General features: G+C 44.1%; 1 protein-coding gene across 1 annotated transcript in view; it reads left to right on the forward strand.

The window, feature by feature from the left end:
• Positions 1–4,676: 4,676 nt before the first annotated feature.
• The window catches only part of LOC132894817 (multidrug and toxin extrusion protein 1-like), a 50,953-nt gene continuing 30,526 nt past the window's right edge, over positions 4,677–25,103 (forward strand). Inside the window, exons 1-5 of the mRNA XM_060934930.1 lie at positions 4,677–4,839; positions 5,719–5,769; positions 5,927–6,042; positions 8,948–9,049; positions 9,162–9,230. Of these exons, the coding sequence (XP_060790913.1) occupies positions 4,677–4,839; positions 5,719–5,769; positions 5,927–6,042; positions 8,948–9,049; positions 9,162–9,230 (501 nt within the window). The remainder of the gene's footprint in view (positions 4,840–5,718; positions 5,770–5,926; positions 6,043–8,947; positions 9,050–9,161; positions 9,231–25,103) is intronic.

Raw genomic sequence — 25,103 nt, forward strand, 5'->3', positions numbered from 1 at the left:
TGACCACGAACGAGTTGGCTTATTAATCAAGTCTGCAAAGGTTTATGACGCGCGACAACTCGAAGCTACGAGCAAAGTTATTTTTAGACGCGAGTTTGTAAAAAGTTTGTGCTACGGCGAGCAAAGTTCCTTTCAGACGATTACGAGACAGTCAATTACCAATGCATTGGATTTACGAGAGAATGTGTGCACACAAAATTACCATGGCCATTCAAAACATACCCCCAATCGTGTGTTGGCCAGCTTTGATGAGTGGTGCCGTTGTGTGATGACTCTGGTAATGCCGCGTCTCCTGTAGCGAGCTCCGGTGCGGATCCAATTAGAAACTGTCTTCGGCAATGCCAAACATTTGCCCTCCTCACATCCGGATCCACAAACGAACAAGTCGGCGTCTTCTTGCTGAACCGTACAATCCAATGGAAGCAGTTTTTCGACGTAAATGTGCAGACTAAGTCCCTTTACATAGTCTAGCACTGGTTGCCGATGGAAGATAGCCTAGTTAAGACGTGCGCTCAAAGATACCAAACGGAAGCATCAGTTAAAATGATCTTCTTGCACATTTATTTTCTTACCAGTTGCAGTGACAAACATTAACTCATAATAAATGTATCAAAATAACAAAACAAACAATTCACTTACAACATACTTAAGGCACACACAGGCACAGTCGAAAAACTGTTTGCTTCCCCAGTCAGCAACACCTGCATTCAATTTTTCCCTTCATAATAAAGGCCTAGCGTGGACTGCAATGACCCGGTATACACAAAACAAATAGACAACCCCCTGGTGGCATGGAGCAAAATTACAGGACATGACAAACAGTTACATTTCATGACACTCAATGAATTATGGCTCATACATTCATTGTGTCTGGGGAGGGAGCAAATATTGCAAACAATTCATCATCAACCAAGAATACCCCATTAGGCTAAGCTTGTTTCATTGTTTAGTTGAACATTAATTTAATGTGGCCTAGGGTTAATTTTGAGGGCATATAACAAAAGAATAAGGTTTTAGCAAAAGCTAGACATTGTGAGGTGGGAATGGAGCTGACATCACCTCCTCCACTTTCGAGCAGCCTGCACCTTGCACCAAAATTTCTCTGCTTGCACTTTCACTTCGCTTGCGTGCAGTGAGTTGTTGCAGGTAACGCCCAGAAAACCCGGAGTGGATTTTCAGTGGTATGTGTATTCTCTTATCGATCAAGTGGAATGGATTCTTTCACGAAGCAATAGAAATGGCACTGGGTGAACTAATATTTTATGTTAAATGTGGGGGGGTCCAAATGAAGAATTATGAAATGTGAAGGGGACACATCCCCTTCACATTCAATGGTGGTGACATCCATGGTTGTAGGTAATGCCCGGAAAACCCGGAGTGGATTTTCAGTGGTATGTGTATTCCCTTGTCAATCAAGTGGAATGGATTCTTTCACGAAACAATAGAAACAGCGCTGGGTGAACTAATATTTTATGTTAACTGTGGGGGGGGGGGTCCAAACGAAGAACACGTCCCCATCACATTCAATGGTGGCAACGCCCATGTACCAGGATTCAAGTGAACAGCTTGAAAGAAAGAGTAAGAGGGTGTGCACGTAAAACAAATGTCAACTACAGAGGACGCAAGTCTATGGGTTGGTTCTCAGGAGGATAAAATATCTATCAGCAATTAAAATGTTTAGGGAAGCGAAATCGCCGGGTAACTACAGTTGCCGTTGTATAAATGGTGCCTACCAGTATCGCCTCCCTAAATTATCATGATAATGGAGGAATCTTTCCTACATGCAAACAGTAAAACTTTTTAAAAATAAAAAATAAATTTAAAAAACCCACAAATGCTTACCTGTGCAGTCTTTGAATTGGGAAACATTTTTTTGCTAGCTCCGAAAAATGGTCCATAAATCGAAAATATTGGGCATGCGTGTTAGGACTGCTTCTCTAAGTACATCAATGCAGTGGATCTCATCAATTTCACCTGGGAGGACATCAGTGGGAATAATCTAGCCTTCTTGGATTGTGATGTACACATTAGACAAGACAGAAGCCTTAGCATCGAGGTCTACTGGAAACCCACACACACAGACCAGTACCTACTCTTCGACTCATACCACCCACTAGAACACAAATTGGGGGTCATTAGGACCTTGCAACACAGGGCTCAGAACATTCCTACAGTGGTAGAGGGAAAAAAGGAGCAGAATCACATCAAGAAAGCACTTCAGAACTGCGGGTATCCCAACTGGGCTTTCTTCAAGAACAGAAAAAGCAACATAATGGACAAGGAGGATAACAGGAACAAATGCAAGAACATTGTCATTCCCTGCATTTCTGGTCTATCTGAGAAACCCAGGAGGATCTTCTATAAACACAACATTCCGGTACATTTCAGACCCAGTAACACCCTGAAGCAGAAACTGGTCCACCCTAAGGACAGAATAGCCAGACACAAACAGGACAACGTAGTGTATGCAATTCAGTGCAGTGAGGAATGCACGGACTCATATATTGGGAAAACAAAACAACCGCTTCACAGGTGCTTGGCTCAACACAGGAGAGCCAGTTCCTCAGGCCAGGACTCTGCTGTCTATCTTCATCTTAACAACAAAGGACACTCATTTTAGGATTGCAACGTACGCATTTTAGCCAGAGAGGATCGTTGGTATGAGCGAGGAGTTAAAGAAGCCATTTTTGTCAACCTGGAATGGCCATCACTGAACAGAGGTGGTGGTCTAAGACATCATTTATCAGCCACCTACAATGCAGTCCTTGGCGCACTTCCCAGACAACTGAATGCACACCAAAACCCAGCTGTTTTCAGTGACTCACAGGAGGACAGAGAGAACCAACAATCCATTGATCACCCCAATGACTCTCTTGGCCGTTAACACCCAGCCCCCAGTGACCCACACAAACAGGATGACTCAATGACACCTTAGGTTTGCTTTTCATCCATGAGAGGATAAATACCTGATACTCCCTATTAGTCAGACAGAACTGAAGAAGCCTTTCGGATGAGAGGTGAAACGTCTTCAAGAATCTTCAAGCAAGTGTAACGGAGGTCAGGCAGTCAGGGGACACGAGATGGACTGGGTTTTTTTGTACATTTATTTCCCTTTAGAAAAATAAAACAAATAAGCCTTCAGGCTCTGGTGTACATTGAACGTGCAGCATCTGATGCAGTGCAAAGCTTTTCCTCTCTTTTTCATAATAACAAAACTATATTCATATAAAAGAATGAAAATATTGTTTCCATAAGGAATGCATTGTAACTGCAATACCAAAACTTATTAATTTTACACATTCACATACTATATACATTCACATTTTGACTGGAGCAGCATACCTTTAGAAAAATAAAACAAATAAGCCTTCAGGCTCCGGTGTACATTGAATGTACAGCATCTGCGCAAACAAAATAACAGAATTGCACCACGTTACATGGGCTAATTACATGCATTCATCGTTCACGCAGCACCAGTGTTGCCAACTTGGCGACTTTCTCGCTAAATCTGGCGACTTTACAAAGCCTCTTGGCGACTTTCTTTGTCAAAAGTGACTAGTGACAAATCTAGCGACTTTTCTGGTGTTTTGGAGACTCTGACGTGAAGGCACGTATATTTCTGCAGGTACTGTCCTCAACAAGCAGCAGGTGCTGCCGTGAGCCCCTTTGCCGTCCCACAGCACTCACAGGCAGTCAGTGTCACAGCGGCCCCGCGCAGCAGTCCCAGCTGCAGTCAGAGCAGAGAGGAGTGGTGGGGGCACTCCTCTCCGCTCCAAACTTCTAATGAATCGCGCATCATGTGCAAAGCCGCCGCTATTCCTGCCCTGGCTTACAGAGCAGGATGTAAATGTAAATGTTTCTTCACTGTCACACTAAAATAAATCACTGCATTTTACTCACACAGTCTCAGTCACTTACCTCGTCCACTGTGTGTGTGCCTCTGACATAAGCTAAACATCTAGCTAGCTAGCTCATCATGTCTCAGTCTAAACTGTACACTCAGAAATACAGAAAGGAGTGAGAATCAAACCCTGAATTCAAAGGCTGGTTGAAACAGTTTATTGGGGATGATACACAGGCACACTGCCTGTATTGTAAGGCTGATTTCTACGCCAAACTTTGTGACATAAAAAAAACACATGGCAACTCAAAAACATACTCAAAAGGCAAAGCCTTATAACAGTTCCACCCAAAGCAAGCTGCCATTAATGTGTAAAAAAATTGACTCTGCAAAAAAGGCTGAAGCCACCATGGCATTAGCTCTTGCTGAACACTTTTCCCTGCTGGCATGTGATCACATTGGGGAAGCATGTAAAGCTGCTTTCTCAGACTCCACTGCTGCTGCTTACTTCAAAATGCACAGGACAAAGTGCACAGAAATGATTAATGGTGTTCTAGCACCATACTTTCTAAAAAAGTTGATTGCAGATGTGGGTGACTAGCGTTTCAGCCTCCTCCTCGATGAGTCCACGGATGTAAGTGTTTCTAAGTACTTGGGGGTTGTGATAAGGTACTTCAGTGACACCAAACACACAATTGTCTCAACATTTCTGGGGCTAGTTGAGTTGGAGGGAGGAGATGTCAGATCTATAGCCTGAGCTGTTGTGGCTTTCCTGGAGAAGTCTTGTCTTAAAAAAGAGAAACTCCTGGGGATAGGGACTGACAATGCCTCCGTTATGACGGGGATTAACAATGGGGTTCATAAAGTGCTGAAGGAGGAGTATGGCCTTAAAGATCTGGTTCTTATTCGCTGTGTATGTCACTCTCTGCAGCTTGCTGTGAGCCATGCTTCCAATGACACCATCCCCCGTAGTGTGGAGTACTTGGTACGGGAGACTGGTTTTGTAACTTTCTGACAAGTAATCTACTCACTCTCAAGGTAACCTAAACATAATCAATTTTTTTCTAAGGTAATATTAGAACAATTGAAAAACATTACTTACATGTATTAGATGGGCAAAGGGTGCTGTGCTGAGCTGTGAAATGTCTGACACAAGCACAATTCACAGTTCCCACCAAACGCTGGAGTAAATGCATGCGGGTCGGTTCTGACCCATGTGTTTAAACTTGATGTAGAATTACAAAAGCTGTGCTTGTTCATAACTTAAGAAAGGAAAAATAAAAATGATGATTTGTGTTAAACAAAAACAAGATATTTACTGCATATTTGGAAAAGTAAATGACAAAATGAATTTATTTCAAAAGTATATCATGGAAACACTCAGCCATACATGAAATAACCTGGAAAATGAATGCAGGTCGTTTTTGACCCATGTTGTGCATTAGAAGGGTAGTGATACAAAAAGGGTTTTTATTCAAAAAGTAAGAAAGGAAAAAATAAAATAAGGATGTATGATGATCAAAAACAAGTTAATTGAGGAATACCTTGAATACTGAATGATGGAATTAATTTATTGCAAAGATATAGAAGATAAAAACTCAGCCGGGTCACTTTTGACCCATGTTTTGCATCAAAGGGTTAATGTAACCTGATCTAATCGTGTCACATGCAACTGTTTCTTGTAGAAAAGCTGTGTGTGGACTGTCGGATCCTGGTGCTCTGGGGCAGAACTCAGGTCCACCAGGAGAAAGAGCAGCTTATTAAGTCAAGTTGAACTTTTCAGAGTTTGGCCACTGATCAGAGAGCGTGTCTGAGCGGTGGGGTTTTATTTATAGCTGTTTCTCTTCTCCTGTTTCATTTTTTTCCTCCACCTGAAGGTTTCCCCCTTCCACTGGATCAGTTCTGTGGATCTGAATTGAGGCTGGAAGGTAAGTTTCTGTGCACTGATCATTTCCGAGCTCAACCAAGTGCACTGTCACAGAGTATTATTATTATTATTATTATTATTATTATTATTATTAGCTTGGACAATGAATAGAGAAGGTAACTCACAGCTGAATGGAGGTCCAACTTGTGAAACATCAGATGCTCCATCAGACTCCAGCTCTGTGTGTGGAGGATTTGGGAGAAAAATGAGGAGCTGCATCCCTGGCAACTTCAAAACGGAGATCATAGAGATACTGAAATTAGCTGGACCTGTGGTAAGAGCAAGCAAAGACCACTACATGCCATGTTCAGTGAACTACTGACAGTAACTACTGAGATTCCAGTCGAATGGCTGCAGTGATGAATTTAGTCAGAGATGTACAGCATATGATATAAATGCATGCTTTATTATTAACATAAATGTATAAATTGCTCATAATAAATGAATTCATGAATAAGTTTCCCTTCACAGCAAAACCAAACAGTGTTAAATTAAGACCTACAGTGTTTTTGTCTCCAACTGGATGTGCATATGGACACTGAAAGGGTTAATTTAACATTGGAGAGTTTGCTGTGTTGTTATAAAGACGGCAACTGGGAATAAAGAGCTTATAGTTTTTCTGTATTTTGTATTTGATAATTTGCATGTAAGTAGGGTTAATAATTATAGCTTAGTTTTTTTTTTGGCTCTGCTTTGCCACCTGTTCTGTTTCACCATGAGTAACCTAGGGTTAAGTCAAAGCATGAATATTATTATTATTATTGTTAGTAGTAGTAGTAGTAGTAGTTTTATCATTATTATCCTTGTTGTTGTTTCCCAATTCATTTAATTGGGACCACAATGAAAATAAGTGTTTTTACCCTTTATTTTGTCATCCTTAGTTTCATGTTTATCAGTTGTATTGTATTTGTTTACTCTATTTCTGATTTGCATGGGATTTTTACCTGAATAAATTCTATCTATCTATCTATCTATCTATCTATCTATCTATCTATCTATCTATCTATCTATCTATCTATCTATCTATCTATATACATTCATATATTAACTCTTATTTCTATATCAATAACAATCAAAATTATTGCATGTTCCTACATACCGTATATACAGGATGTCCCAAAACTCTCTACACTCTCAGAAAATAAAGTCTATTACATTATTGTACCTTTACTGCTACAGTGGTTTGTCACTGATGCAGGACCTTCTAAGGTACTTATTTGTACCCTTTAAATACTGCTAGGGAACATGTATGCACCTTTTTGGCCCTTAAAAGGTCCACATGGTTACTTTGAGGTCCAATAATGAGCTCTAGGAGGTACATTAGTGTAGCCTGGGACAGAAATGGACTCCTACTGTACCCCTATTTCTGACGGTGCATACATAGAGGAAATTAACACTTTTTTTTAAGCAAAATGTAACTTCACATTTCTTTACAAACACACACACACGGAGTCGTCTCCATATTGGTGTTAACACGTCTTGTGTTGTGCATGCAGTCGCACTTCCTTTATAATGCATTCCTTTAAAATCCACTGATATTTCTGCTGTAGCCATGAGATGATATCAGTATGACGTTCTTTTCTCAGGCATTTTTAAAAGTTGCTTGAAAAAAGTACAGTATGAAATTGTGTCCTGTGTATGGAGATTTTTTGAGACATCTTGCACATTACTTCCAGACCTACAGTGGCATGCAAAAGTTTGGGCACCCTTGCTGAAAATGTCTGTTACTGTGAATAGTTAAGTGAGCAGAAGATGAACTGATCACCAAAAGGCATAAAGGTAAAGACGACACATTTCTTTTCAGCGTTTTATGTAAGATTTGTGTATTATTTTTGTTTTGTACAATTGGAGAGTGAAAAAAGAAAAGGAACATCATGCAAAAGTTTGGGCACCCCAAAACATTTGAGTTCTCAGGTAACTTTTACCAAGGTTCCAGACCTTAATGAGCTTATTGAGCTGTGGCTTGTTCAAATTCTTCGTTCAGAAAGGTCAGATGATGCAGATTTCAAAGCTGTATAAATTCTCTGACTCCTCAAACTTGTCCCTAAAATCAACAGCCATGGGCTCCTCTAAGCAACTCCCCAGTATTCTGAAAATAAAATAATTGATGCTCACAAAGCATCAAGGCTACAAGAACATAGCAAAGTGTTTTCAGGTAGCTGCTTCCTCAGATTGTAATGTTATTAAGAAATGGCAGTTAACAGAAACAGTGGAAATCAAGGTGAGGTCTGGAAGATGAAGAAAACTTTCTGAAAGAACTGCTTGTTGGATTGCTAGAAAGGCAAAAAGGGTGCCAAATTCCAGGAAAAGAACACCTCTCCAACTCTGAAGCATGGGTGTGGATTGATTATGCTTTGGGGTTGTGTTGCAGCCAGTGGCACAGGGCACATTTCATTGGTCGAGGGAAGCATGGATTCGAATAAATGCCAGCAAACTCTGGACACAAACATCACACCATCTGTAAAAAAGTTGAAGTTAAAAAGAGGATGGGTCCTACAATAAAACGATGATTCAAAACACACCTCAATATCTACAATGGAATACCTTAAGAGGCATAAGCTGAAGGTTTTGCCCTGGCCCTCACAGTCCCCTGACCTAAACATCATTAAAAATCTGTGGATAGATCTCAAAAGAGCAGTGCATGCAAGACAGCCCAGGAAACTTGTAGAACTGGAAGCCTTTTGCAAGGTCAAATGCATGAAAATCCCCCAGGTAAGAACTGAAAGCTTATTAGCTGGCTACAAAAAGTGTTTACAAGCTGTGATACTTGCCAAAGGGGGTGTTACTAAGTACTGACCATGTCAGGTGCCCAAACTTTTGCTTCAGGTCCTTTTCATTTTTTGGTATTTTACGCCTGTAAATGATGGAAATAAAAATGTAATATTGAGGAAAATATTAAAGAAATGTGTCATCTTTACCTTTATGCCTTTTGGTGATGAGTTCATCTTCTGCTTACTTAACTATTCACAGTAACAGACATTTTCAGCAAGGGTGCCCAAACTTTTGCATGCCACTGTACTTCAAGATAATGTAAGAGATAGAGGTGAGCTTTCTGTCATTTTCTGTCTGAATTCTGTCATGGACACAGAACATAAGTTTGTATCAAGTTGTTTGCTACTGATAAACCCCAAAATTGTATCATTAGGGACCGTGATATCCGTGTTTCTCTCCATGCACAGTTTGTTTCACAGTTGATGATCTTCATGATCAGTTTCATCAGCACCATGTTTTGTGGACACCTGGGGAAAACCGAGTTAGCCAGTGTTGGTCTGGCTACAGCTGTAAGTGAATGCACATGAAATCCACCAAGGTGTCGTACAGAATGTTCTGTATGTCGTATTGAAACTGTTCAGTTAATGATGTGTGTGTGTGTGTGTGTGTTTCTTTTGTCAGGTTATTAATGTCACAGGCCTGTGTGTTGGGATAGGTTTGGCATCGGCATGTGACACACTTATCTCTCAGGTGAGCTTTCTGTCATTTTCTGTCTGAATTCTGTCATGGAGACAGAACGTTTTACTGTTTGTTTGTTTGTTTGTTTGTTTGTTTGTTTGTTTGTTTGTTTGTTTGTTTGTTTGTTTAAAATAAGAGTCATTTGAATTATAAAAAGAAAAAAACCTAAATGATTTTCTTTTGCCATTGGAAGTCTGTCTTTTTTTTTTTTTATCAGTACAACTTTATTAGTATTTCCCAAAAGGGACTTTCAATGCCAATTTACAATGCAGTAAAAAACAAACAACTGTTTACAAGAGAAAAATTGCATTAACATAATAAACCTGTTCCAATAATAATCTCATGATACTCCTGATAATCAAATAATACTAATATACTAATCCTAATTCAAATAATAGTTCAAAATCCAAATAAAACTAGACAGACACTGTGACTAAAATCATGGTGGTTTGCACTAGCTCTTACAAACCGGGACGTCTGGTCACTGTACCCTATAGATCTGGAACGGTAAGAGATAGAGAATGATGCTTAATGAGGGATAAAAAGCTCATTTTTCATGGTTCATTGCAGTTCAGTGATCCAGATCAGCACCAAAAGTCATAGCAACATAATTCAGCCCAGAGGTATTCTTCATGTGAAATGTGGTGATTATTGGTTGAAAACTGAGGGAGAAATAGCATCCTAAAAAGCATTACGATAATAATAATAATAATAATAATAATAATAATAATAATAATAATAATAATAATAAAGTAGAAAGGTCATGAGTGAGAGTAACAATTTGCGCTACCACTGCTAGTGCAAATGAACAATCCTAAAAATCTGAAATATCCTAAAACTATCCCTAATCCTGAAATAATGTAATAAAGCAAATAATCCAAAAAATCTAAAAAAAAAAATTCTATACCAATAAATAAAATCTATACCAATCATCCTTGTCAAAATCAGAGAGAGAGAGAGAGAGAGAGAGAGAGAGAGAGAGAGACTTGACTTTTAAAAAGCTTTTTATTACAAAATCTCTTAATCAAAAACAGATGTCTTTACACCCCCACTTTTTAAACAAATTAAAATAACTTAATCAGATGAGGTAGTAACGCTCAAGTGGGACGTACTGGTCCCTCAAAAATATCACTAAATAAAAGAACTTGCCCATTGATTTTACACAAGGCACTGTTCTGACACCATACATTTTCAAAGGAAACAAGATCTTTCATCTCCCTATAAAAATGAAAATCAATTAAAATCCTGGACTTCACGAGAATTGCAAATCTCAATCTCCCTATAAAAATGAAAATCAATTAAAATCCTGGACTTCACAAGAATTGCAAATCTCAATACCAAATTATCATCCAGACTCAATTCCACCTTGTTCTTTCTGCTGACATATATGGCTAACTTAGCCTGCCCAATTAGAAAATTCAGTACTTGACACTTCTGACGATGCTTCTTAAAATATTTAAAACCAAAAATAAAAGTAGTCATTGAAAAATCTTCATTAAAAGCAGCAAACAAAGTCTTTAAGACTGAGAATAAAACACCCAGCCTCCCACACTGCATGAATGCATGAAAAACAGTTTCCCTCATTGCACAGAATGGACAATCATGACTGACATTGGGGTTTAAAATTGAAATAAAAGCATTGACTGCTATTGCACCATGCAATATACGCCACTGCAAATCCCCACACTTTTTAATTAATGGTGACTTGTATAATGCCCTCCAATTTGGTTTGACCTTGTCTTCAACCTGAAGAACACTGCGCCAAGGTGTGTCGACCCTCGTTTGAAGAGACTTTACATTCAAAGCTAAAACACACAGCCTGTACATCATCTTGGAAGAAGGTAACCTTGTCCCCCAAAAAAGCACAGGTTTATATAACACATCTGGACATTCATACCCATTTACAGAAATACAACAATTTGGGAATTGGTCATCATTACTTGGAACCACAACCCCCATACTGTAATCAGCCAACATTTCTGTTATATTCTCAGACAGCAAATATTTCCATTTCACCAGAGCTTGGTTAGTGAGACGAACTGATTTCACCCCTAAATGCGCAGCTAGCATCCCAGCATTGGAAAGAGTGGGTCCAGCAACTCTGATTAAATCCCCAAGAGTGGTCACCTTGGCCTTGAGGAGCATCTCCCTACGGATGGGACATCCTTCTGAAGACAGCTCCATCCTAGACCCATATACCAAAGGTTCCAGAAGTGTCCAGTGTAGAGAGCAGTTGCTTTGATCCTTGATCACTGTAAATAAGGACCACACCTTAAAAAGTTTCCGATAAAACACAGGCAAGTTTTTTAGGTTCATTAACTTAGGATTCATCCAGAACAAAGTCTTATCCAATCCCAGCCCCTCAAAAGACTGAAGGATGATGGATGCTGCTGCTTTCCAGCTGGTATTTACCGTCCCATTTAAAAACCTCTGCAAAAAGCATAGGCGAAAGGCTGCCATCCGACTCGGTAGATGTATCAGACCATGTCCCCCTTCCTCCTTTGGAAGGTATATAACACTTTGTGGAACCCAATGTAGCTTATCCCAAAAAAAATTTAATAAGATGGACTGGATCTTTGATAAAACCTGGACAGGAGGGTCAATACACGCAAGGCGATGCCAGAGGGAGGAAGCTACCAGGTTATTGATAACAAGTACACGCCCTCTGTAGGACATATTTTTCACCAAAAAATTCCATTTTTCAAGGCGGCCTTTAAACCTTTTCAACAATTCCATCAAATATTTTTTACACAAAAGATCCATTCCCCAAATACACACCCAGGTACTTAAAACCATCTTTTGTCCATAATAACCCGCCAGGAAGAAATGGTGCACCATTAGGCCACTTGCCAATTTGCAGAGCTACACTTTTTCCCCAGTTGACCTTAGCAGAGGAACATACTTGAAAATTATTAAAAATTTGCAACATGGTATCAACTTCCCCCTGGCTACTTATAAGTATGGCCACATCATCTGCATAAGCAGATAACTTAAAACTGTAGTCATAATTAGGAAACTTAAGCCCATTGATACTACTCCTTAATTTAATCAGAAGCGGTTCAATGGCCAAGGAGTAAAGCATACCTGACAAGGGACAACCTTGTCCAATACCCCTACCTACTTTAAAAGGAACGCACAAGTCACCATTTATTTTCAGTATACTTTCAATGTCACTGTACAAAGCTCTAATTTTGTGAATAAAACCAGGGCTAAAACCAAAGGCTTCTAAAACACAAATTAAATAATCATGCTCAATGCAATCAAAGGCCTTTTCTTGGTCAACTAATATAAGGCCAAAATCCAACTTTTGGTTATTCCCAATTTCTAAAATATCTCTTATAAAAGCAATATTGTCATGTATCACCCTCCCTAGCACACAGTAGGTTTGGTCAGGATGAATTACCTCCCCCAAAACCTTAGACAGTCTACCGGCCAACAATTTAGATAGCAGACGATACTCTGCACAGAGGACTGAGACAGGTCTCCATGATCTTATATCGCTGAGATCCCCTTTCTTTGGCAACAGGGTAATCACTGCCCGTCGACAGCTTAGAGGCAACTTTCCCCTAGTCAAGCTATCATTCAATACAAGCAGCAAATCTGCACCAATGACTGGCCAGAAACACTTGTAGAATTCAATGGGCAACCCATCTATGGGCCCTGTCACACTATAGCGTTTTGTTCGACGTTTGGTTGCGTTTTTAAAAATTTGAGAAACGCCGGGGAACGTCGACGTTCTTCAAATTAAGTTTCTAGGTCAACGATGTTGTAACGTTCTTGTAACGCTTGGGTAACGCTCAGCCAACGTTCCCTCAGCGTCAGGCAACGTTTGTGGTCGAAAATAGCAGCAAAACCTAGCGTTCTCATAGCATCCACAGCGCTTTGATAGCGTTCTCATAGCGTTTGGGTAGCGTCTGCCTTGCGTCCAGGTAACGTTCTCGATGTTTGTCCAGCGTCTAGCTGACGTTCTCGACGTTTCCACAGCGTCTGCCTAGCATTCCTGTAGCGTTCGAGTAACGCGTGGAGCGTTTGTGTAACGTTCCTGTTACGTTTCGCCAACCTGCGGCTGGACACACAGTATAAAAGGGGGGCTTTTGGCCAGAGTGCATCACTTCCATTTCAACCACCGCGCAGTCAACATCGCAGAAGTATGCCTCCCAAGAGCAAGAGGGCCAGCAGCAGAGGTCGGGGCAACAGCAGGGGCCAATGAGCAGCATCATCTCCCAGCCAGGAGATTGTTTCCATCACTGCAGAGGTCCATCCCCCTCCTGTTGAAAGCGAGGCTGACAGCCAGCCAGCAGGCAGCCAGCAGCAGAAGCAGCCGAAGAACAAGAGGGCAACAATCACCCCCTCCAGGTCCCAGTCACCATCTCCAGCCTCTCCAGGGTCTCCAGTGTCTAGCTCCTCCTCCTCCAGAAGCTTGTCAGCAGCCTCCTCACAGGACAGAGGCAAGAGGAAGAAGAGCGACAGGATAAACTACAGCCTCTCTGAATCTGATGAGGCCATCATGGTCGAGTGGTTACAAGAGAACAGGACATTGTGGGACTCTAAGCTCCAGGCTTACCACAAGATTACCAACAAGGAGAAGTTGTGGGAGGCCCAGGCAGAGAAGATGCATAAGACAGTGAAGCACTTGAAGGGCTGGTTCCGGTCACTGCGGGATAAGAATGCCAGACTCATGAAGCACAAGAGCGGTGACGGTGCCCCAAGAAGAACAGAGAGGGATGAGTGGGTGCTCAGCAACTTCAGATTCCTGCAGGAGGTAGTGCGACACAGACCGGAGCCAGCCAAGCCCATCCTATCCAGCAGAGCCTCAGCTGCAGCAACTGTCCAGGAGGAGGATTTACCAGTATCTGGACCTTCTATCACGGAGTCTACTGCCATACCTTCCAGACCTGCCACACCTGCCACAGCAGCCTCCAGCAGCAGCAGTTCCAAGAGGCCCAGAAGATCTGGACAGGATGAGGATACCACCACCGAGGATGACGTGTTGGGTACCCTGCAGGAGAAGGTCAAGGAGTCAGAGGCTATACTTAAGGGTTTGTTCCAGCCTCCAGCAGTGACCCCTGAGTCGACCTTTGCCAACTACGTGAGGGACAGCCTTCTCACAATGTCGAGCCGGAAGTTCAAGAAGGCCAGGGCCAGCATCAACATGATCCTCACGCAGCTGATGGATGAAGACACTAAAGAGGAAGAGGAGGACCTGCCTACCTTCTCAGCTAGATGTCGGTCCGCCCCCCCCTCCTGGCATCACAACCACCAGGCAAGCCCAGAGCGACATGTTTCAGCCGGACCCTAGCCAGTGGCATGACAAACCCGCCCACTGGCACTCCTTGGCAGTCACAGAACAGGGAGTGGATGGCCAGATACCACCAGCAGCAGCCTCACTCATCCTTCCAGCAGCCTCACTCGTCCTTCCAGCAGCCACACTCCTACTACCAGCCGCAAAGGTTCTTCCAGCAACAGAGTAGGAACTCTCCCATCTTCCACATGCTGACAGCACCAGCCACCACCCATGCCTCCGTCTCTACGGCCATCAGCTCTGCAAGACACGCCATGGACCAGAGCAACCAAGGCAGCAGCTCTCCAGCCCTGGTTGTCACTTGTGCCACCATGGACGTTACCGTGTTCCCCACCGGAGTGTCTACAGCAGCCAGTGTCAGCGACTTGTTCAGCACCCTGGACAGTCCAGTTCCAGTTGCCACCCCGTCCATGGCTACCTCTCTGAATGACACGCTGAACACTCCACAGCCACCAGTGGACCCAGAGACTGACTCTTAGAACTTTTTGTTAGGAATCTGTAAATAAATGTTGTACATATTTTGAACTTTGCTTGCTACTTGCATGAAACGATCCATTTCTTGTTTTTAATATTGTACCCCCCCAAAAAAATAATGAAAAAAAATAAAAATACAAAATACAAAATAAAAAATAAAATAAAAAATAAAATAAAAAAAACAAAATAAAAAAATAAAGATAAAAAAATGAAAAAAAACAAAACAAATAAAACTATGACATTTATTAATACTGTTTTATACGTTTGGTTACGTGAAAAGGGGTCGACCGGGAACTCAGTAAAATAAATAATTGAAAAAGAGATTGTGCCTAGAACAGATTGGCTAAAAAAGTAGGGTCTCGTCTCGTCTTCTTCCGCTTTATCCGGGACCGGGTCGCGGAGGCAGCAGTCTAAGCAGGGAAGCCCAAACTTCCCTTTCCCCAGACACCTCGGCCAGCTCCTCGGGAAGAACACCGAGGCGTTCCCAGGCCAGCCGAGAGACATAGTCCCTCCAGCGTGTCCTGGGTCTTCCCCGGGGCCTCCTCCCGGGGGGACATGCCTGGAACACCTCCCCAGGGAGGCGTCCAGGAGGCATCCGAAAAAGATGCCCGAGCCACCTCAGCTGATTCCTCTCGATGTGGAGCAGCAGCGGCTCTACTCCGAGCTCCTCCCGAGTGACTGTGCTTCTCACCCTATCTCTAAGGGAGCGCCCAGCCACCCTGCGAAGGAAACTCATTTCGGCCGCTTGTATCCGCGATCTTGTCCTTTCGGTCATTACCCAAAGCTCATGACCATAGGTGAGAGTCGGAACGTAGATCGACCGGTAAATTGAGAGCTTCGCCTTTTGGCTCAGCTCCTTCTTCACCACAACGGACCGGTAAAGCGACCGCATCACTGCGGAGGCTGCACCGATCCGCCTGTCGATCTCACGCTCCATCCTTCCCTCACTCGTGAACAAGATCCCGAGATACTTAAACTCCTCCACTTGAGGCAGAACTTCTCCACCAACCTGGAGAGGGCAAGCCACCCTTTTCCGGTCGAGAACCATGGCCTCGGACTTGGAGGTGCTGATTCTCATCCCAGCCGCTTCACACTCGACTGCAAACCGCCCCAGTGCATGCTGAAGGTCCTGGTTTGAAGAAGCCAACAGGACAACATCATCCGCAAAAAGCAGAGATGAAATCCTGTGGTTCCCAAACAGGATTCCTTCTGGCCCCTGGCTGCGCCTAGAAATTCTGTCCATAAAAATTATGAACAGAACCGGTGACAAAGGGCAGCCCTGCCGGAGTCCAACATGCACTGGGAACAGGTCTGACTTACTGCCGGCAATGCGAACCAGACTCCTGCTCCGTTCGTACAGGGACCGGACAGCCCTTAGCAAAGAGCCCCGAACCCCATACTCCCGAAGCACCCCCCACAGAATACTACGGGGGACACGGTCGAATGCCTTCTCCAGATCCACAAAGCACATGTGGACTGGTTGGGCAAACTCCCATGAACCCTCGAGCACCCTATGAAGGGTATAGAGCTGGTCCAGTGTTCCGCGACCAGGACGAAAACCGCATTGTTCCTCCTGGATCCAAGGTTCGACTTTTGGTCGAATTCTCCTCTCCAGTACCCTGGAGTAAACCTTCCCTGGGAGGCTGAGAAGTGTGATTCCCCTATAATTGGGGCACACTCTCCGGTCCCCTTTCTTAAAAAGAGGGACCACCACCCCAGTCTGCCACTCCAGAGGCACTGTCCCTGACTGCCACGCGATGTTGCAGAGGCGTGTCAACCAAGACAGCCCCACAACATCCAGAGACTTGAGATACTCAGGGCGGATCTCATCCACCCCCGGTGCCTTGCCACCGAGGAGCTTGCAAACCACCTCAGTGACTTCGGCTTGGGTAATGGACGAGTCCACCTCTGAGTCATCAGCCTCAGTCTCCTCAGTGGAAGACATGACGGTGGGATTGAGGAGATCCTCAAAGTATTCCTTCCACCGCCCGACAATGTCCCCAGTCGAGGTCAACAGCTCCCCACCCGCACTGTAAACAGTGTTGGCAGAGTACTGCTTCCCCCTCCTGAGGCGCCGGACGGTTTGCCAGAATTTCTTCGAGGCCGACCGATAGTCCTTCTCCATGGCCTCCCCGAACTCCTCCCAGTTCCGAGTTTTTGCCTCCGCAACTGCCCGAGCTGCAGCACGCCTGGCCTGCCGATACCCGTCAGCTGCCTCGGGAGTCCTGGAGGTTAACATGGCCCGATAGGACTCCTTCTTCAGCTTGACGGCATCCCTTACTTCCGGTGTCCACCACCGGGTTCGGGGATTGCCGCCACGACAGGCACCGGAGACCTTGCGGCCACAGCTCTGAACAGCTGCGTCCACAATGGAGGTAGAGAACATGGTCCACTCAGACTCAATGTCCCCCGCCTCCCTCGGAAGCTGGGAAAAGCTCTCCCGGAGGTGGGAGTTAAAGACCTCCCCGACAGAGTGCTCGGCCAGACGTTCCCAGCAGACCCTCACCATACGTTTGGGCCTGCCAGGTCTGTCCAGCTTCCTCCTCCGCCAGCGGATCCAACTCACCACCAGGTGGTGATCAGTTGACAGCTCAGCCCCTCTCTTCACCCGAGTGTCCAAGACATAGGGCCGGAGATCAGATGAAACGACTACAAAGTCTATCATTGACCTCCGACCTAAGGTGTCCTGGTGCCACGTGCACTTATGGACACCCCTATGCTCGAACATGGTGTTCGTTATGGACAAACCGTGACTAGCACAGAAGTCCAATAACAAAACACCACTCGGGTTCAGATCGGGGAGGCCGTTCCTCCCAACCACGCCCCTCCAGGTGTCACTGTCATCTCCCACGTGAGCATTGAAGTCCCCCAGTAACACAATGGAGTCCCCAGTCTGAGCACTCCTCAGTACCTCTCCCAGGGACTCCAAGAAGGCCGGATACTCTATACTGCTATTTGGGCCATAGGCACAAACAACAGCAAGAGCCCTCTCCCCAATCCGAAGGCGCAGCGAGGCGACCCTCTCGTTCACTGGGGTAAACTCCAACACATGGCGGCTGAGCTGGGGAGCTATAAGCAAGCCCACACCAGCCCGCCGCCGCTCACCACGGGCGACTCCAGAGAAGTGGAGAGTCCAGCCCCTCTCGAGGAGCTGGGTTCCAGAGCCCAAGCTGTGCGTGGAGGTGAGCCCGACTATCTCTAGCCGGTACCTCTCAACCTCCCGCACAAGCTCAGGCTCTTTCCCCCCCAGCGAAGTGACATTCCATGTCCCAACAGCCAGCCGCTGTGTCCGGGGATCAGGTCGTCGAGGCCCCTGCCTTCGACTGCCACCCAATCCACATTGCACCAGTCCCCTACTGCTACCTCTGTGGGTGGTGAACCCACAGGAGGTCGGGCCCACGTCAGCTCTTCGGGCTGAGCCCGGCCGGGCCCCATGGGCAAAGGCCCGGCCACCAAGCGCTCGCATACGAGCCCCAACCCCGGGCCTGGCTCCAGGGTGGGGCCCCGGCTGCGTCATCCCGGGCGACGTCACGGTCCTCGGATTTTTCTCCATAGGGGTTTTGGTGAACTGCTCTTAGTCTGGCCTGTCACCTAGGACCTGTCTGCCTTGGGAAACCCTGACAGGGGCATAATGCCCCCGACAACATAGCTCCTAGGATCATTCAAGCACACAAACCCCTCCACCACAATAAGGTGGCAGTTCAAGGAGGGGAAAAAGTAGGGTGATCAGTAAAAATAATTACTTCGAAATGACACACACAATTACTTTTATTATTACTGTTATCTACAAATAAGTCATTGTAAGTAAGTTACACATACAATATTTCAGTTTCTAAAAGTTGTGTCTACCAAAAAGTATAGTCTATATTAAGTCCATTCTGCATTGCAACACTAGGGTCCAGGTCTACACCATCCTGTCCTGCCAGTCCAGTGCCCCAGCTGAGGAGTTGACCCAGTGCTTGATGAGGTTCCTCTGCTTCTTGGCTTCCTTGGTCGCAGTGTTGGGGCCTGCAACAACCTGTGTGTCTTCCATATTGAAGCCATCTCTCCAGGCACCAGGCACAAAGTCTTCTTCTGGACCTTCTGGCTGGTCCAGCTGTTGGTGCTGCAGCGTTGGATATCTGACCCTCATCAAGTTGTGAAGGACCAAGCAGGTCTTCACTATCAGCTTCACAGTCTCTGGCTTGTGCTGCATAGTGCCAAGAATCACCTGGAACCTGTTGGCAAAGGCGTTCTCCACGACCCTCCTGGCTCTCGACAGTCTGTAGTTGAAAATGCGCTCCTCCTGTGATAGACCATGGAGACTGTAGGGCTTCATCATGTAAGCTCTCAGGGCAAAGGCGTCATCTCCAATGAAGAAGTATGGAACATCTGTAGTGTCTTGTGGGAGAGGTATAGGCTGTGGAAACCCAAGCAGGTCTTCTTCAGCTCCATGTTTCAGCTCACTGGAGTTGTAGATCTGGGCATCGGATGCTGATCCCAGGCCTCCAAGATCTGCCCACAGGAACTTGCAGTCAGAATCCACAAGGGCCAGCAACACGATGGAATAGAACCCCTTGTAGTTGTAGTACAAGGAACCACTCTCTGCAGGACACCTAATGGCCACATGCTTGCCATCTAGTGCTCCCAGGACAGTGACATCTAGTGCTCTGACCACCAGTGACTGTGTGTTGTGAGGTACTCTCCAGCCAAACTTCTGCGAAGCATAGCTGTCACCAGAGGCAAGGTGTCGCAAAGTCAGGGCCAGCTTCATACCAGGGTCGAGGGCCGGTCTAAAGCGAGTGTCCTTCTTGGTGATCCTGGGACCAACTCTCTGTCTCAGCTCATCAAACATCACTGCTGGCATGCGCAGGAAGTTGTGGAAGGAGGCTTGGTCTTCAGCTCTGAGTTCAGCCATCAGCTTGTCATAAACACCAAACTGTGGTCGCCTTCCTATCCAGGGTCTCACCCAGCTCTTTCTCCCTCTCCTCTTCCTTTTCTTCTTTGACTCTGCCTTGGACATCTTAACCTGGTGCAATGCCAACTGCAGGAGGTTGTTGTGATGCATGAGAGCAGCAACAGCATACTGGTGTTTCTCTTGGTCTGTCATTATTCTGAAGTCTTCACTCTGTGAAAGTTCCAACAGGACTGTCGGTGGCCTCTGCAAGCCCCTTTAATATATGGCAAGTGCCTGCCAAATGCTCCTGAACGCTACCGGTAGGTTACAGGCGCGTTACAAGGACACTACATGGACGTTACACAGACGCTGGAATAATTCAGAACACTGACAGACGTTAGAAAGACGTTGAAAGAGCGTTACATGAGCGTTAAGAACGCTCGGCGAACGCTGACGAACGCTGAAAAACGTTGGCGACATGCTGGACAGATGTTCGATGGATGTTACACAGGCGTTACGCAAGCGTTACCCAAGCGCTAGGCACGCGCTGGACACTCAACCCTGATGGGCCGGCGTCCGCCTAGCGTCCAGGAAACGTCCTGACTTTCGAGTAACGTTCGAGTAACGCCTGCAAACTTTCGTGTAACGTTCCTCTAACGTGTAAGTAGCGTTTTGATAGAACGTCCTGAATTTTTGTGCACACCCAAAACTATTTTTCACCCTCAGCGTTCGCCGACGTCCCTCGACGTTCCCCAACGTTTGCCGACGCTCGTCTAACTTTCTTGTAACTTTTTTCTAACATTCTCGACGTTCCTCTGTGTTTCGCAACACATTACTCGAACGCTGGTGAGAACGTCGTAGTGTGACAGGGCAGTATGCCTGGTGTCTTGCCACTCTCCATGCTTTGGAGAGCCTCCTGCAGTTCCTCTAAGGTCAAAGCCTTACAGAGGTTCACATTGGCTTCACTAGACACTTTTGGGAAATTCTCAAGAAAGTCATGATTAAAAACCTGCTCACTGGGTAGTTCACTCCTAAAAAGTTCTTTATAAAAATTGACCGCTCTCTTTCGAATTTCTCTTTTATCAGTCAAGAGTGCTCCGTCCTCTGATTTTAAGGAATGCAGCAGCCTTTTTTGGCCATTCTTCCGCTCTAGACTGAAAAAGAACTTAGACGAGGCATCCATCTGTTCAGCATTTTGAAACCGTGATCTGACCAAAGCACCTTGAGCAGGGATATCTAGTAAGTCCGCCATTATTATTTTTTTTTCAAATTCAACTTTGTTATAATATCCTGGTCGCTTGACTGGCCTACTAAATCTTGGAGCTTCATTATATCCTTTTCCAAGAGTTTAATATTTTGAGCTATGTCTCTGGTCACATTGGAAGTATACTGTTGACATAGTTGTTTTATTTTGGTTTTGGCCATATCCCACCACTGCTGAACAGATTGAAAAGAAGACTTCAGAGGACTAAAATCATTCCAAAAAAATGTAAAAACCTCTCTAAAATGGGCATCATTTAAAAGGCTAGAATTAAAATGCCAGTACGCACTCTTAGGCTTAATGTTATTAATAAATAATTTGCTAGGAACCATACAATGATCTGAAAACCCAACTGGAAAAATAAAACAACCTCTATAAAAGCTCAGTTGATGTTTAAAACCATAAAATCTGTCTAATCTTCCCAAAGATATTCTGTTGCCATAAGTATGTACCCATGTATACTGTTTTTGCATATGATGGAAATTATGCCATATGTCAACTAAATCATGCGAGCTTATTAGCTCTGCAAGTCTTTTTTGAGATGGCATATGAGGTTCAACATGATTTCTGTCCAGGCCACTTGCAGTGCAATTAAAATCCCCACCCAACACTAAAATATCATTAGAATCGCAATTTCTAAGGGTGCCTTCTAGAGTCTGCAAAAAAATCATTCTATCTATGGCCCTGGTTGGAGCATAAACACATAAAAACAAAACATTTTTTCTCTACCTGAGCTTTTACTTTTAGAAGTCTTCCACAGACTACTTCCTCAACCTGATAAGTGGTAGGCATAAAATTTTTTGAAAAAAGAATAGCAACACCTCCACTAGTGGAGTTATTGTGACTTAAAATGGGAAAACCTTCAAACTCTCTTTCCCAGTCTAGACTGTTCCCTATATCAGTGTGGGTTTCTTGTGCAAAACCAACATCAATCTTCTTTTGTTTGAACAATTCAAAAAAACGTGCTCTTTTAGCACGGTCCCTTGCACCATTTAAATTTAGTGAGGCAATATGCAACTCACTCATGAATTGGAAAAATAAGAAAAACTTAAACATTATGTAAGTTAGCTGAGGCAATTTTTGACTGTTTTTAATCATTGAGATCTAACAAAGCTCTAAGCTTAGTTAGAATTTTCTTTAAACGATAGACCTCAGTGTTTTCAAAAACTCCATCTGCCATGTAGGTTTTCACTTTCTGCATAAATTGCTCAACGTCAGGGAAAAACTCATCGATTTGGACATGTCGTATAAACTTCGTCTTCGCAAGAAACATTTTGATTTCATTTAAATCATAGGAACGACTTGGATAACCACTTTGGCGTAAGGTGCAGTGCACACTACAGTCAGACACCTCGCCCTCACTTTCAACATCAGTAGTACTGGAATGTAGTTCAATTAAACTATTCTTCTTTGCCTGATGTCGGGGACGCGCCTTCCCCTTCCTTTTATTGGGAACTTTAAACTCCTCATCGTTAAAGGTGAGCGACCCATCTTCTGCCACAACTGGGGTAAGAACTTCACTCTCTTGCGAATTAACCTCACTCATTTCTGCATCAATGTTGACTTGCTCACTCACTGATTCAGCTGAAACTACCGGATCAGTGGGTGCGACATCAGCTGTTTCAGCTTCAGTTTGCACTTGTGGCAAGGGTGGATTTTCTGCCCCCTCACCACCTCCTTCGGTTTGCAAGTCACTCTGAGACGCCTGTCCAGCATCATTGTTACTTTCTGGTCGCTTTTTAGGACAAGAACGTACCACATGTCCAGTTTCCCCACAGCCAAAACATCTCATAATATGGGTAGTTGCATATACACCATAATTGACACCATCCACCTTGATATTGATGGCCAAATCCAAGTCACGGTTCCCCTCAACAATCATAAAAACAAAGCGCCGAAAGGACACGACATGTTTTAAAAGTGGCGATTTGCTAGCTATTCCAGTCTTTTTTACTGATGAAACAACTTTGCCATGCCTAGATAATGATTCAAGCAACACTTCGTCTTTTATAAAAGGCGGAACATTGGAAATAATAACCTTCTTCGAAGGTGTTGCCAACGGAGTTACAGGAATAAATTCACCATTTACTCCAATGCCTCTTTCAACCAAAATGTTTACAAATTCAGTCTTTGCAAGGAACACAACAACTGCTTTATTCATACGTGCGGCAGACACTATATTTTCATGCCCAATGATTTTCCCAATTGCCAAACTGCAATCCTCTACACTATCAGAGGAAATGATCCTAATTCCGTGTTGCCGCGTTAAAGTTTCAAACTTCTCCACGCCTGAAGCCATCATGCTTCCGACACAGGGGAGCAGACGCTCAAGCTTGGGAGGAAAAACTAAACTCAAAAAACAAACTCTACACTATACTAGCCACAATCTACAAAAAAACAACCATAAGAAAAGAAAAAATACCAAGAAAAAGTTAGAAAATAGAGAGAAAGGGTGCGAAGCACCCAAACCATTCACTCACACATGCTCCGCAGCTCCACCCACTCACTCACGCATGCGCACAATGAGAGAGAGAGAGAGAGAGAGAGAGAGAGAATATAAGTAAAACTCACAGCTTAGACAACTATAAATCATAAACGAGCCCACAACTCTTTCAGGTGTCTGGAATAACATAATAACCAACCAAGTTTAATTATCAAGCTGCTCAGAGCCAGATGTACACACATCTGGTGGCGTCTGAAATTAACATTCAGTTTTTCCAAAGCTGTAGTTCATCATGCAAAGCTATTGACTCTCTGCATGAAACATAAGGCAAGTAAATATATGATGGGATTGAATGCAGCTTGGAGAGGAACCGTCAGGGCCTTCTAGGTCTTCAGAGAAAGCCCAAACATATCAGCGTTTCAAATGTTATATTTAATTTCTTTCATAATTTCATTGTAATTATTCTCTTCTAATTCTAATTTGGCCTTGTTTTCTATCAAATGTGCTTCAGAAATGAAAGAGCATTTACTGTCCTGAAAACATTAAAATTGAGTTTTCTAGTGAGATTTTTTTTTGTTTGTTGTATCTAGGCTAAGAAGAGTTTAGAGCTGCTCACTCATTGGTTAGGACTTCATTGCTGGGACAGAAGGCCATGGCAGTATATGTTTATGTAGGAAGTGACAGATGATTTAACCAATCAGATTTTGATTTATAGTGGGCGGGACCAAAAATTTATCACCCTCGGCCTTCTCAAAGGCCAATCTGAGCTTAATCGTGAGTCAGTGCAGCAGTGAAGTCACCTTCCAGCCAGTGTAGCATTCATCAGTAGTGTTAGCAAATGCTAATAAAGCAGTCAAGCCAGTGCTATCTATCAAGAGCAAGTAGCACAGACTAATGACTGAGAAACTAAGATTTCTGTCTCCAGACTCTTCTTCCATGCTGCATGCTCACTACAGTATTTTTCACTCAGATTTAAGTATTCATTTCCCTGAGTAATTTACTTAGTTACTTTTAAAACCAACATTGACGGCTACACACAATGGAGCGACCTGGCAGCCTGCCACTAATCCCTTGGAAAATCTTTTGCCCTGTTGCTTTTTTGATGTCTGGCTAAGTTTTGGCTGAGCTCAAGTCCCAGGTTTAATAGTAACAGTTCGCCACTGATGCAGCTGATATGAATTTATACTTGCTCAGATTTCTCACTTTCAGTAAATGCTTTTCCTGATCGGTGAATCCGGGGCCTATCCCAGGAACACTGGGTGTGAGACAGGAATACTCTCTGGATAGAACGCCTATCTATTGTGCAGGGTACAATGCGCACATTTTCACCCATGGGGCAATTCCTCATAGCCTACTGGCTACCTACTGACATTTTTTGGACAGTGGAAGGAAACCAGAGAACACGAGGACACAGAGAATATACTGTACAAAAGGATCCTGATTTCAGGATCAAACTAAGGACCCTGGAGCTGTAAGGCAGCAGTGTGACCCGCTATGCCACAACAATTTGATTACTAATATGGTTTAAT

This window comes from Neoarius graeffei, chromosome 12, assembly GCF_027579695.1.
Source record: "Neoarius graeffei isolate fNeoGra1 chromosome 12, fNeoGra1.pri, whole genome shotgun sequence".
Classification (NCBI taxonomy): Eukaryota; Metazoa; Chordata; class Actinopteri; order Siluriformes; family Ariidae; genus Neoarius; species Neoarius graeffei.